Source organism: Salvelinus sp. IW2-2015, unplaced genomic scaffold (assembly GCF_002910315.2).
Source record: "Salvelinus sp. IW2-2015 unplaced genomic scaffold, ASM291031v2 Un_scaffold845, whole genome shotgun sequence".
Lineage (NCBI taxonomy): Eukaryota > Metazoa > Chordata > Actinopteri > Salmoniformes > Salmonidae > Salvelinus > Salvelinus sp. IW2-2015.
Window position 1 is genome coordinate 4,422 of NW_019942627.1, and position 15,462 is coordinate 19,883.

The following is a 15,462-nucleotide window of genomic DNA, read 5'->3' on the forward strand; positions in this document are numbered from 1 at the left end:
TAGGGAGTCAGGGGTCTCCAACAGGTCAAACATATGGGAGGTCAGGGGTCTCCAACAGGTCAAACATAGTGGAGGTCAGGGGGCTCCAACAGGTCAAATATAGTGGAGGTCAGGGGCTCCAACAGGTCAAACATAGTGGAGGTCAGGGTCTCCAACAGGTCAAACATAGTGGAGGTCAGGGGTCTCCAACAGGTCAAACATAGTGGAGGTCAGGGGTCTCCAACAGGTCAAATATAGTGGAGGTCAGGGGTCTCAACCGGTCAAACATAGTGGAGGTCAGGGGTCTCCAACAGGTCAAACATAGTGGAGGTCAGGGGTCTCCAACAGGTCAAATATAGTGGGAGGTCAGGGGTCTCCAACAGGTCCAACATAGTGGAGGTCAGGGGTCTCCAACAGGTCAAATATAGTGGAGGTCAGGGGTCTCCAACAGGTCAAACATAGTGAGGTCAGGGGTCTCCAACAGGTCAAAACATAGTGGAGGGCAGGGGTCTCCAACAGGTCAAACATAGTGGAGGTCAGGGGTCTCCAACAGTCAAATATAGTGGAGGTCAGGGGTCTCCAACAGGGTCAAATATAGTGGAGGTCAGGGGTCTCCAACAGGTCAAATATAGTGGAGGTCAGGGGTCTTCAACAGGTCAAACATAGTGGAGGTCACTAAGGACCAGGGGAAGAGTTGACAACCATAGTGTACAAGAGAAAGTAGTGCACTAAGTTGTCAACTCTTCCCCTGTCCTTAGTGAACAAGAGAATGTAGTGCACTAAGGACCAGGGAAGAGTTGACAACATAGTCACTACTTTCTCCTTAATACCAAGGACTCAGGGAAGAGTTGCAGGGAGAAGAGAAGAGGAGAATGTTCCTATTTGAAAGCTAGAAAATGAGTTGCTCACGACATGTTACATTTTTTTAAGTAGCTCTCATGTTAGAAAAGGTTGGAGACCCCTGTGGTAGGTCGTCTAAGTTTAGTCATATTAAATAAATATTTGAGTACTTACTCTCGTCTTTCTGTGAATATSACATCCATACTTTGAGCCTCTCGGTCGTTCTGTGCTTTCAACTACACAAACATAGTATGCAAACGGTCAGGGTTAGGACTGAACTAAACGTATCCRATCTTGGAGACAATTCACGTATAAAACAGTTTGCTAAATGATCAAATGTAGTTACCATATTGAAGTCATTTATGACATCCTCCATCTCAGTGTTGGTGTTCAACTTGTCAACTAGCTGGGAAAAAAAGGGGGGAAAAAAGGGTAACAGCAGTGTTTAGTACATCCTAAAATAATAACATCATATCGTCTTCATCAAATAGACCCGTGTGTCCCTTTACCATGTTGTAATCTGCCAGTTGTCCCTGTAGATCCTTCAGTTCACCAGCAAGTCCTTCTGCTCTGCAGGGGATAAAACAACAGGACCATMAGAGACCATCCGTATAAACCTTGGATGATGAAAACATGAGAACCAATTGAAGATTAAAAACTAAAAAAAGGGTGTCTCTGAGTTGTCGATACAAAACAACCCAAGGCCTATTTGTGCATCGTGTATTTCCTCGCTGATTACTTTACCTTTTCTCATAGGAGAGGTAAACAGAGTTCTCCTGATTGAAGGTGTCAATCTCTTTCTGCAGTTTGCTGGTCTCTGTTGTCAGTTCATTGATCTTACTCCTGTTGAGTCACATAGAAGACCATGACACATGGCGATACAGTGTACAACACGTGGTTCTATATATCTTCTATTCAGCCTTACCTGAGAAGGCCAAGGTAGTAGGATTTATCCAGAATCTGCCTCTGAGGTCCTGGAAAATAAGAGCGAGAGATCTCATGTCATGACAGACAGATAAGAAAATAATTTGTGTGTGAGACAAGACTTCGATACCAAAATCATCACATTAAGTTGTGTTTTTATATGGAGGTCCTAAACTGTTGTATGTATATATTTTACCAGAGAGGGGGCGAAGAACACATTTTGGGGAGTGTGCCACACATTAACGTGGACTGATGTCCGAGGAAAGATATGGCTGGTGAATACAATGAGCGTACAAAACATTAAGAACACCTGCTCTTTCCATGACATAGACTGACCAGGTGAAAGTTATGATCTCCAATTGAAGTCACCTGTTAAATCCAGTTCAATTAGTGTAGATGAAGGGGAGGAGACYGGTTAAAGAAGGATTTTTAAGCCTTGAGACATGGATTGTGTATGTGTGCCATTCAGAGGGTGAACGGGCAAGACAAAAGATTGAAGTGCCTTTGAACGGGGTATGGTAGTAGGTTCCAGGCACACCGGGTTGAGTGTGTCAAGAACTGCAACGTTGCTGGGTTTTTCCACACTCAACAGTGTCCTGTGTGTATCTAGAATGGTCCARCGRCCAAAGGACATCCAGCCAACTTGACACAACGGTGGGAACATCTTTTAGTCAACATGGGCCAGAATCCCTGTGGAACTGAGGCTGTTCTGAGGGCAAAGGAGGGTGCAACACAATATAATGMTTTGTACACTCAGTGTATATAAAACAGGTTGTACAATTATGTGTGTTATAAAACGGGGTATAATGGCAGGTTATATAATACGCCGGTCAATAATACGAGTGAAGTAACACCAGGTTTATTAATATGGGTTGTATAATACGGGTTTAAGCGAGGTTTTATGAATACGGGTTTATAATTACGGGTCAATAATACGGGTCAATAACACAGGTTTTATAATACGGTGTATAATACTGTTTATAAATACGCGGTGTATAATACGGGTGTATAATACGGGTTTATTAATACGGGTTTATAATTACGGTGTATAATACGGGTCAATAATACGGGGGTTTATATAATACAGTCAATAATACGGGTCAATAACACAGTTTATAATATGGGTTATAATCAGCGGTCTAATATGCTCAATATACGCGGTAATAATACGGTTTATAATACGGTTTATTAATACGGTGTTTAATAGTGGTTATAATACGGTTGTATACATACCAGGTCATATAATACGGGTGAACTACAGGTTTATAATACGGTTAATATAATAGGGTGTATAATACGGGATTGTATAATACGGGTGTGTATAATACGGGTGTATAATGAGTTTATAATACGGTAATTTAATACGGGCTGAACTATAATACACAGGTTTATAATATGGGTGAATAATACGGTTTATAATACAGGATCCAAATAATACGGGTGAAATACACAGGTTGTTAATGACGGAGCGTGTTAAATACGGCGTTTTATAATACGGTGTATAATACGGGTTGTATAATACGGGTTTATGGTCAATACAGGTGTATAATACGGGTGTATAATACGGGTTTATAATACGGGTGTATAATACGGGTGTATAATACGGGTGTTGTATAATACGGGTGTATAATACGGCGTTTTATAATACAGGTGTGTATAATGCAGGTTTAAATAGGTGTAATAATACGGAGTGATAACACAGGTTATAATATGGTGATAATACAGGTTATAATACAGGTCAATAATACGTGTGATAAACAGGGTTATAATACGGGTGATAAACCGGTATAATACAGGTCAATAATAGGGTGAATAATCAGGTTAAATACAGGTTCAAATAACGGGTGAAAAATACAGGTTTATAATACGGTGTATAAGCAGTTATAATACGGGTGTATAATCCGGGTCAAAATAACAGGTGAATAATTCCAGTTTATCAGGTGTATAATACAGGTCAATAATACGGGTGTATAATTCCAGGTCAAAATAACGTGTTAAATACGGGTTTATAATACGTGTGAAAAAATAACAGGTATAATACAGGTCCAATAATTACGGGTGGATAATACAGGTGTATAATAAGGGTGGAATAATCCAGGCCAAAATAACGGGTGAATAATAGGGGTTTATAATACGGGTGTATAATATGGGTGAATAATACAGGTGGTTAATACGGGTGAATAATCCAGGCCAAAATAACGGGTGAATAATACAGGTTATAATACAGGTCAATAATACGGTTGAATAATACGGGTGAATAACACAGGTGAATAATACGGGTTTATAATACAGGTCAATAATACAGGTCAATAATACGGGTTTATAATGCAGGTCAATAATACGTGTATATATGTGAATAATACGGGTGTATAATTCAGGTGGTTAATACGGGTGAATGCTACGGGTAAATAATACGGGTGTATAATACAGGTTTATAATACAGGTCAATAATACAGGTGAATAATACAGTTCAACAATACAGGTGTATAATACAGGTTTATAATACAGGTCAATAATACGGGTGTATAATACAGGTGTATAATACGGGTGTATAATACAGGTCAATAATAATACTGTACCCTTCATGCCAGTCTTCATGCCGCTCAGGCCCTGCTGGGTGACTGGCCGGTCTGCCACTTTAATTTGAGCAGAGAGAACACCAGGGGTCCCGAGGGCTCCTCCTCTGGTTCCAGGACGCCCAGTACCCGGAACAATCTACACATTACACACAAGACATTATTCAACTAGAAATGCTGCTTAGATTCCACTTTTAAAAACAAACTAGAAAGGAGCTACAATTTATAAATGATTTTAAATAGCTAGCATACATAATGTACTACCTATCTACTTTAAATCATCTCTAAGCATATAGCTACACAGGGTTGTCCCAGGATTTTTTAACAAGGTGGTACTGCTAAGTACAYCGGAGGGAGGGGTAGGCCTGAAGGTGGGCCATGACCCCCRTTAGACTCAGAGATRTTTTATTTATTTTTTAAAACACCTGTAACTGCCATTTCCTGCAATCTAGAGCAACAAATGGCCTTAAAACAGATGACGTTAGAACAGTGGCGCAGCCAGTCCACAAGGTGGAGCAGCCCCCCTCTTACATTCTTTGGGGAGAACCCTGCTACAGTGCCATGTGAAAGTCTTACAGACYCCTTGCAATTGTCACATTTTCCTGCCTTAAATTGAAATCTAAAAAGGAMAACTTTTTTCTTCTTCTGATCTTCACAACCTGCTCCACATTTCCAAAGTGAAAGAAAAAGTATAGAACATTTTCAAAATTAATTTAATTGTTGTTTTTTTAACGAAGATATCTTGAATGCATACAGRGCCTTGCAAAAMGATTCATCCCCTTGGCGTTTTTCCTATGTTGTTGCATTAAAACCTGTAATTTAAATTGATTTTTTATTTAGATTTAATATAACGGACATGCACAAAATAGTTCAAATTGGTGAAGTGAAATGAAACATTTTTACTTGTTTCAACAACAAAAAAAGAAAAAAAAAATTAGTAAAAGTGGAGTGAAGCCCCTAAATAGTGAAGCCTAAAAAGTGAAGCCCCTAAATAAGATCTGGTGCAACCAATTACCTTCAGAAGTCACATAATAAAGTCCACCTGTGTGCAATCTAAGTGTCACATGATCTGTCACATGATATCAGTATATATACACCTGTTCTGAAAGGCCCCAGAGTCTGCAACACCACTAAGCAAGGGGCARCACCAAGCAAGCGGCACCATGAAGACCAAGGAGCTCTCCAAACAGGTCAGGGYCAAKGTTGTGGAGAAGTACYGATCAGGGTTGGGTTATAAAAAAATATCAGAAACTTTMAACATCCCACGGAGCACCATTAAATACATTATTAAAAAATGGAAAGAATATGGCACCACAACAAACCTGCCAAGAGAAGGCCGCCCACCAAAACTCACGGACCAAGGAAGGAGAGCATTAATCAGAGAGGCAACAAAGAGACCAAAGATAACCCTGAAGGAGCTGCAAAGCTCCACAGCGGAGATTGGAGTATCTGTCCATAGAACCACTTTYAGCCYTACACTCCACAGAGRTGGGCTTTACGGAAGAGTGGTCACATTGCTAAAGAAYAAAATAAGCGAACATGTTTGGTGTTCGCCAAAAGSCATGTGGGAGACTCCCCAAACATATGGAAGAAGGTACTCTGGTCAGATGAGACTAAAATTMAGCTTTTTGGTCATCAAGGAAAATGCTATGTCTGGCACAAACCCAAAACCTCTCATCACCCCGAGAGCACCATTCACACAGTGAAGTATTGTGGTGGCAGCATCAATGCTGTGGGGATGTTTTTCATCAGCAGGGACTGGGAAACTGGTCAGAATTGAAGGAATGATGGATGGCGTTAAATACAGGGAAATTCTTGAGGGAAACCTGTTTCAGTCTTCCAGAGATTTGACACTGGGATGGAGGTTCACCTTCCAGCAGGACAATGACCCTAAGCATACTCCTAAAGCAACACTTGAGTGGTTTAAGGGGAAACATTTAAATGTCTTGGAATGGCCTAGTCAAAGCCCAGACCTCAATCCAATTGAGAATCTGTAGTATGACTTAAAGATTGCTGTACACCAGAGGAACCCATCCAACTTGAAGGAGCTGGAGCAGTTTTGCCTTGAAGAATGGGCAAAAACCCCAGTGGCTAGATGTGCCAAGCTTATAGAGACATACCCCAAGAGACGTTCAGCTGTAATTGCTGCAAAAGGTATCTCTACAAAGTATTGACTTTGGGGGGGTGAAAAGTTATGCACGCTCAAGTTTTCTATTTTTTTTTGTCTTATTTCTTGTTTGTTTCACAATAAAAAACATTTTGCATCTTCAAAGTGGTAGGTATGTTGTGTAAATCAAATGAGACAAACCCCCCCAAAATCTATTTTAATTCCAGGTTTTAAGGCAACAAAATAGGAAAAATACCAAAGGGGGTGAATACTTTCACAAGACACTGTATGTTTTCAAACAAGTRAATACTTGGTGGAAACACCTTCGGCAGCAATTACAGCTGTAAACTAAATTAAAACTWTTCAGACCCTTTACTTAGCACTTTGTTGAAGCACCTTTGGCAGAGATTACAGCATCAAGTATTCTTGGGTATGACGCTACAAGCTTGGCACACCTATATTTGGGGAGTTTCTCCCATTCTTCTCTGCAGATCCTCTCAAGCTATGTCAGGTTGGATAGGGAGCGTTGCTGCACAGCTAGTTTCAGGTCTCTCCAGAGGTGTTCAATTGGGTTCAAGTCCGGGTTCCGGCTGGGTCACTCAAGGACATTCAGAGACTTGTCCCAAAGTCACTCCTGCGTTTTCTTGGCTGTGTGCTTAGGGTCGCCCCAGTCTGAGGTCCTGAGCGCTCTGGAGCAGGTTTTCATCAAGGAACTCTCTGTACTTTGCTCCGTTCATCTTTCCCTTGATCCTGACTAGTCTCCCAGTCCCTGCCGCTGAATAACATCCCTACACCACGATGCTGCCACCACCATGCTTCACCCTAGGGATGGTGCCAGGTTTCCTCCAGACGTGATGCTTGGCATTCAGGCCAAAGAGTTCAATCTTGGTTTCATCAGACCAGATAATCTTGTTTCTCATGGTCTGAGAGTCCTTTAGGTGCCTTTTGGCAAACTCCAAGCGGGCTGTCGTGTGCCTTTTACTGAGGAGTGGCTTCCGTCTGGCCACTCTACCATAAAGGCCTGCTTGGTGGAGTGCTGCAGAGATGGTTGTCCTTCTGGAAGATTCTCCCATCTCCACAGAGGAACTATGGAGCACTGTCAGAGAGACCATCGGGTTCTTGGTCACTCCCTGACCGATTGCTCAGTTTGGTCGGGCGGCCAGCTCTAGGAAGAGTCTTGGTGGTTCCAAACTTCTATCATTTAAGAATGATGGAGGCCACTGTGTTCTTGCGGACCTTCAATGCTGCAGATTTTTTGTTGTTGTTACCCTTCTCCTGATCATGCCTCGACACAATCCTGGCTTTGACCTCATGGCTTGGTTTTTGCTCTGACATGCAATGTCAACTGTGGAACCTTATATAGACAGGTGTGTGCCTTTCAAAATCATGTCAAATCTATTGAATTTACCACAGGTGGACTCCAATCAAGTTGTAGAAACATTTCAAGGATGATCAATGGAAACAGGATGCACCTGAGCTTAATTTCAAGTGTCATAGCAATGGGTCTGAATACTTATATACATTTTTAAGAACCTGTTTTCTCTTTGTCATTATGGGGTATTGTGTGTCGTTTGATGAGGAACATGTTTTATTTCATCCTTTTTAGAATAAGGCTGTAATGTAACAAAATGTGGGAAAGTCAAGGGGTCTGAATATTTTCCCGATTTTTACATTTTTTTTATTTAACTAGGCAAGTCAGTTAAGAACAAATTCTTATTTACAATGACGGCCTACCCCGGCCAAACTCAGACGACGCCGGGCCAATTGTGCGCCGCCTTATGGGACTCTCAATCACGGATGTGATGCAGCCTGGATTCAAACCAGGTACTGCAATGACGCCTCTTGTACTGAGATGCAGTGTCTTAGACCACTGCACCACTCTGGAGCCCCGAGTGCACAGTAAATCTGTTTGAAAATCAGAAACAAGGTTTGAATATTGCTGTCCATCAATGATTCTCAACTAAACTCAATAAGCTTSAGGAAATTTTACAACAACAATGGATATATGTTGCCATTGGAGTTGTCCAGAGTTGGTAGGATCGTATTCAAAATGTTTTTCAGCTGTATTTTCTGCCAAAGGTGCTTGCACCAAGTATTAACTCTGGGGCGTGAAGACATCTTTGTTTATTTATTTTTAGAAAATATTCTCTACTTTTTCTTTTACTTTGAAAACGTGGCGCAGGATGTGTAGATCTGTAGGGAAACATTTTCAATTTTAATCCCTTTTTAGATGTAATTTTAAGCCAGCAAAATGGMGTGTGTAGACTTTCATTAGGAACTGTACTGTATGTCCATACGCTACAGAAGGTGTGTAAAGGGTGATGATAGTTAGTCAGGAATCTGCAAGAAAACATAAAAACTGTGACTTGGCTTTACCCCAGTTCCGACCCTAATGGCTGTGGGTGGAGGTCTGATGGTAGTTGGAGGTCTCCCAGTCCCTGGTACTAGAGACCCCCGACTCATCGGTCTACCTGACGGTGGCCTCTGGCTCGCCATCTCTTCACTGGTTTCTCTCCTCACCACAAAATCCTGCAGGAGAAAATCAGTCTTTCAACGACAAGCAACAGCCTGTAGTAACGTTAGCAAAGCTAAACTAAACAGAGGCATGGTGCATTTCCGAGCGAAGTACCGTTAGTTAGCTAAGTTACTAGTAACGTGTTAGCTAGCTAGGCTAATGTTAGCTGGATGTTGCTAGCTAGTTTGCTAATGAAACCGTTCTCTTGTCTAGACAATTTCAAGGTAGCTATAATGCATAATATAAGTGTACCGACTTACCTCGTGTTTTGTATAGGTGTCAAACCGCTCAATAGGACTGACTGTGAATTGATTGTTTGTATTTTTGTTGTAGCAATCAAGCTACCAGTACACTTCTTTTGACGTTACCACAGCAACCAACCATTACCGCGAGACTTTGGGGGAAATCTCTGAGAAGTGGAATCCCTCTGCAAAACCCTGCTCGTGACCACTGACTTATGAAACGTTTACTAACACATCAAAGACATTCTTCTTTAGTCCAGTGGAGGGCGCAACAAGTCTACATTTTGTATATTGCCTCTAATTTATGAGGGCGAGGGTTAAAAAGCTACTGCGCATGTACGTGCACTATGCTCCGCCATCCAGTGGGGTAATCGTCTTCCTCTTTGGAGAGAACTTCGCCTGCCTGCCTATGCATTGGATTTGATTATATTTGTGTTTCGGTCCTCGGAATGGACTCTCAAAAAGTAAGTGTACCCGGCGTATTAGGAACCGATATCGATGATGATTCGGTCGTCAGCTGTGCATACCATAATACTGGCAACATTGTGTACGGCTTTCAAGCTTCACGGTTAGTCGAAGTGATAGTTGTATGTAACGAGACGAGCTTGCTGAGAACGAACATTAGTCCAACATTACGTGATTTTTGTCATTGTTTATCACCAATATGCGTGATGCTTTAGGGCTGGAAACATGTTCACAGTCGTTCTGTTGCTTAAGAAGAATCTGTTGACTTGGAAACTAGATATTTTCTGATACAATGTTTCTTTCGAACGTTTCCTTCTGGTTATTKTCCAATGACTGGTATTCACACGTCTTTCATGTGACAGAGCACAGCTCCTCTACCCAGCAATGATTTGGCACATTTGACATTGATCTTGTTATTGAAATATGATGACACACTTCTGTAAAGTAATTCACTTCCTAATTTCTTTTGTGGTTTTGACAGTCACAGTAGGTGTCAAAGTTATTCATGTCTTTTATTATACAGCTTTGCCTGTCCTATAGGCTGTTTGTTTATTTGTCAGCCACTTTAGGTCTGTTATTGCAACAATAACAAAACATCATATCATTATAAAGTCAATATTTGTGGTTACACGTCTTTCGTGGACTTGTCATGCATCTCAGAATATTACAATACTTTTTGAAGTCATCCTGAAAAAATAAACATTTGTTATGAAATGTCAGACACATTGCTTTAAGTCTGTTGTCAAGGGCCTATAGCAACAGGATGGGCTTATCGTTTGTATTTGTTTTCTGTTTGTTATCAGCATAACTAGGGTGTGACTATCTAACAGGAAATGACCTGTATGGCTACCTCTCCTTTCTACCGAAATAATAAAAGGAGGAAGGAAAGATGTACATGAAAAAGACAGTATAGCCTTTAGCACGTGCTGTCAACCTAAGCTTCTTCTAAGTCTATTACTCAGTCAGAGGGAGAGAGAGAGAGAGAGGTCACACCAGTGGTAGAGGTCTATTATAACCCTCAGTCAGAGGGAGAGAGAGAGAGAGAGGTCACACCAGTGGTACAGGTCTATTATAACCCTCAGTCAGAGGGAGAGAGAGAGAGAGAGGTCACACCAGTGGTAGAGGTCTATTATAACCCTCAGTCAGAGAGGAGAGGTGTGACATCATTCTGAAAGGCACAGTGGCGCTCAAGAAGGAAGTGGCACTAGTTGTGAGCCAGCACCTCAGACAGATGGGAGGGCAGACAGACAGTATATTGTCAGTAGTTGTCAATCTCCAATAGAAAACCATTACTGTTCGATTTGGCTGGGGTTTGAGTTAGTCGTTCATCAATGTTTTGTATGTTTTGTGTTTTTGTTCAGTGCTAGAGAGTCGTGTCCAGTAAAGGAACTTCATACAGCCACGCACCTGGAAATTCATTTTAGTTTCAGATTACATTTTTTTGTTGTTGAGTCAAACCACTTTTCCCTCCTTCCACTTGACTTTTAAAACCAACTCACCATGTTTGAGCTCTGTCATTTAGGCTCCTGACGTTTTGACAGTGTTTTACAGTGGAGTATCCATTGGGCTGAACAGAATGCTACTGAAATAGATACAGGCCTGAGGCCAGCATTGAGTTGACATGTGTTTCCTAGGCAGGGGCCTTTGCTGTGGTTACAGTATCCAGTCCACTACTACTGGTAGTGGCCACAGCTCAAGTAGTAGTATTATTTCTATTCACAGCATAAAATGACWAGTAGACTGTTTCTGAGTACTGCAGATCCTGCTCTTTTTAGAGCCAATTAGGCTTACACGTCAAACATCCTTCCTCCATACTCCATCCAACTCCATGTTGATCTTCCATAACATGTTTTAAATAGGAATACATAGGTTGCCATACCAGACACAGCCCTAGGAAATGTCCACAGAGGGGTTTTTGCTGTGTATCTCTACTGTGAAATAGCTTGTTGGGAGTAGCTTTAAGTCCTGTTAAACCCCTGCCTTTGTAGCTGACGTGTATCTGCTACTGCTGTAACACTGCTGTTATGTATAGGACTGCAAGCTACTGCTGTTATGTGTAGGCCTACAAGCTACTGCTGTTATGTGTAGGCCTACACATAACAGCAGTGTTACAGCAGTAGCACTGCTGTTATGTGTAGGTATACAAGCTACTGCTGTTGTGTGTAGGCCTACGGGCTACTGCTGTTATGTGTAGGTCTACAAGCTACTGCTGTTATGTGTAGGCCTACAAGCTGCTGCTGTTATGTGTAGGCCTACAAGCTACTGCTGTAACACTGCTGTTATGTGTAGGCCTACAAGCTACTGCTGTTATGTGTAGGCCTACAAGCTACTGCTGTAACACTGCTGTTATGTGTAGGCCTGCAGGCTTCTGCTACACCATTGTTATGTAACCTCATGTTCATCTGAGTTGTTGTCAATTAGCATGGGGTTATCTATCGGTTGGGTTGGATGGGTGGGCTATAGTCTAAGGTCAACATTAAACCTGTCCTTTTCAGAGGGCACAGAGAAGGTCCTACTGTACTGTTCAAACTGTCAAATCCTCTCACATCTACATAGTGTCTAGGAGTTAGGGACCAGGGGATTGGGGGTCTAGAGAGTAGGTCAGAAAACATTTGTAGTGTTAGCCGACCTAATGCACAGCATTAAGTTAATCATCAGTCTGTGGTGTCATGCAGCAGCTTTAAATAGAAGTGAAGGCCAATCCTCCAATCTGCCTAATCATGTTGTGTTGCTCAGTAGCGTGCCCTCGTTCAGTCAGCGTGATCCCTCCCGGTAACTAACGGAGCATATTCTGTGAAGCCACATCTCAATCCCTAATTATGTTGTTTCTCCTCAGTAATCGTCTCGTTCAGCGTCGTCCCCCGGGAACCTACGAGACATCTGTGAAGAGCCAATCTCCAAGTCTGCCTAATCATTTGTGTTGCTCAGTAGCTGTGGTCCCTCGTCAGACGTCGGTCCCTCCACGGATACAACAGGAACATCTGGTGAAGGACAATCCTCCAATCTGCCTATCATCGTTGGGTGTCTCATAGCAATGGTACTCTTCGCGTTCTGTCTCCCGGAGCTAACCGGCATCTGGAGGCGATCAAACTGCCTAATCATGCTTGTTCTCAGTAGCGTGCCCTCAGTTCAGCCGGTCGGTCCCTCCCGGGAACTAACAACATCTGCCAACTTCACATGATAGGAAATATACAGAAACATTTTCTTGTAACCTGTCCATGATAACACATACACGTACTGCGTACTACCACTGAGTGTAAAAACATAGGAACACCTTCCTATATTTGAGTTGCACACCCCCTTTTGCCCTCAAACACCTAATTCGTCGGGACATGGACTCTACGAGTGTCGAAAGCGTCCACAGGGATGTTGGCCCATCCACATGCTTCCTACATTGAGTCAAGTTGCTGGATTCCTTTGGGTGGACCATTCTATACACAGGAAAGCTGTTGAGCGTGAAAACCCCAGCAACGTTGCAGTTCTTGACACAAACCGTGTCGCCTGCACTACTACCATACCCCACTTCAAAGGCATTTAATCTTTGTGTTTGCCCTGTTCCCCTCTGAATGGCACCATACACAATCCATGTCTCATTTCTCAAGGCTTTAAAAATCCTTCTTTACCTGTCTCCTCTCCCTTCATCGCTCACTGATTTGAAGTGGATTAACAAGACTTCAATAGGTGTTCCTAATGTTTTGTCACTCAGTTGTATTATTGTATGTACAGTGGATATCGTTATTACTGTAGTTGGACGTGGAAACTGAACTGGGGCAAGCTCCTTTGAATCATGGATTATTATCTATGATTCTGTTTTCTGTTCGTTCTGTATGCGTTCCTGGTATTTAGGGTTTTTTTGTTTGTCCTGTTCGATGTATAGCCTGGTATTTGGTGCTTTTCTGTTGTCCGTGTTCGATGTATAGCCTGGTATTTAGGTCTTTCTGTTGTCCTGTTCGTGTATAGCCTGGTATTTAGGTAGTTTCTGTTTGTCCGTTGTGTATAGCCTGGTATTTGGTGTTTCCTGTTGTCCTGTTCGTTATAGCCTGGTATTTAGGTATCCTGTTGGTCCGGTTCGTTGTATACGGATTATTAGGTCTTTTCTGTTTGTCTGTCGTTGTATAGCCTGGTATGGTCTTCTGTTGTCTCTGTTCGATGTATAGCCTGGTATTTAGGTTTCTGTTTGTCTTGTTCTTGTATAGCCTGGTGTTTTCCAGAAAATGTTACTGATGCCTCATTCAAATATCAATCCAAATCAAATCCATCTTGATGGTATTAAATTGGAACTACTGTAGTACAAACCTTTACCAAATCTCCGGTAATACTTTGTAGTGTACAACACATAGGTCAGCAAGCATCATGTGCACTACAACATAAGTTACTAATGAACAGAGAACAAGACATTTCAAAATGACTGAGGATAGAACACAATAGGCCTTCTTCCCACTGTGTTGTTCTTATCCGCAGGCTAGACTGGTCACACATAGCATTTGTTAACCCTGAGCTAGCAGACAAACACAACATGCGACCAATGTCAATAAGACACTTTAACAATCTATTTCTTCTTGCTTCTAGTTTGGCATTTGATTTCCAACAGTGATGTTAGTATAAACCTCCCACATCGGAAACCATGTCAACAAAACCTCCATCTCTATTTCCGTCGTGGTCCTGTCAGTTACTGTAGGCTGTACTGTAGTCAATACTGTAGGCTGTACTGTAGTCAATACTGTAGGCTGTACTGTAGTCAATACTGTAGGCAATATTGACACTGTACACTAATTCAATTGACAGGAGGGCGACTGAGGTCCTAATGAAGAGAATTAGCTTAACTCATGGTGTTGGGGCCTTTTGTCTGCTTGTGTTGGCATGAACTCTGCATGTCAATCTCAAAGTAGAGAGGAGAGAGAGACTGCATCACTACATGTCTTTTGTGAGAGGGTATTGACATGTTGAAAGCACCGAGCTGTCTGCGTTTAAACGGCTAGTGCACAGCTCAGACACCCATGCACTACCCCCCCCCCGTGCAAAACAAGCCACTTGGGTTCTCTTTACAGTCCTCAAGTCCAGAACAGACTCTGGGAAACGCACAGTACAACATAGAGCCTTGACTACATGGAACTCTATTCCACATCAGGTAACTCAAGCAAGTAGTAAAATAAAATTTAAAAAACAGAAAAATTCACCTTATGGAACAACGCAGATTGTGAAGACACACACACACACACACACACAGGCGCACACACACACTACACACATGTACATAGTAATGTTTTAATATTGTGATATTAGACAATTTGGATTGTAGATAGTTTTGGTCATGTACTGTATGTGGACACCTGCTCGTCAAACATCTCATTCCAAAATCATGGTATTAATATGGAGTTAGTCCCCCCCCCCTTTGCTGCTATAACAGCCTCCACTCTTCTGGGAAGGCTTTCCACTAGATGTTGGAACATTGCTGCGGGGACTTGCTTCCATTCAGCCATGGGTATTAGTGAGGTCGGACACTGATGTTTGGTGATTAGGCCTGTCACGCAGTTGGAATTCCAATTAATCCCAGAGGTGTTCGATGGGGTTCAGGTCAGGGCTCTGCAGGCCAATCAAGAGTAGTGGTTTAATAATGTGTTGTATTGGTGTGATAATGTATTGTAGATACAGTATGTAGTGGTGTAATAATGTATTGTAGATATGTAGTGGTGTGATAATGTATTGTAGTTATGTAGTGGACAGTGTAGCGCTCTGCACACACAGCACCAAGACAGTGTAGCGCTCTGCACCAAGACAGTGTAGCGCTCTGCACCAAGACAGTGTAGCGCTCTG

At 42.1% G+C, this 15,462-nt stretch overlaps 2 protein-coding genes across 5 annotated transcripts in view; one reads left to right on the top strand and one right to left on the bottom strand.

Moving 5' to 3' along the window:
• Window positions 1-993: 993 nt before the first annotated feature.
• LOC112069015 (intraflagellar transport protein 74 homolog) lies at window positions 994-9,368 on the bottom strand (the record flags this gene model as incomplete). Its single annotated transcript, XM_024136269.2, has 8 exons — window positions 9,202-9,368; window positions 8,803-8,955; window positions 4,323-4,458; window positions 1,745-1,793; window positions 1,564-1,662; window positions 1,329-1,389; window positions 1,166-1,225; window positions 994-1,055 (listed from the first exon to the last, which is right to left on the bottom strand). Coding segments are annotated over exons 2-8 (587 nt in total), but the record flags the coding sequence as incomplete, so codon positions are not given.
• A 147-nt stretch (window positions 9,369-9,515) lies between these two features.
• The window catches only part of LOC112069003 (FSD1-like protein), an 80,737-nt gene continuing 74,790 nt past the window's right edge, over window positions 9,516-15,462 (top strand). For 3 of the 4 annotated variants that reach the window (XM_024136255.2, XM_024136256.2, XM_024136258.2), the window contains 1 exon segment: window positions 9,516-9,647. In XM_024136255.2, the coding sequence (XP_023992023.1) occupies window positions 9,633-9,647 (15 nt within the window). In that variant the 5' untranslated portion in view covers window positions 9,516-9,632. 4 annotated transcript variants of the gene reach the window in all.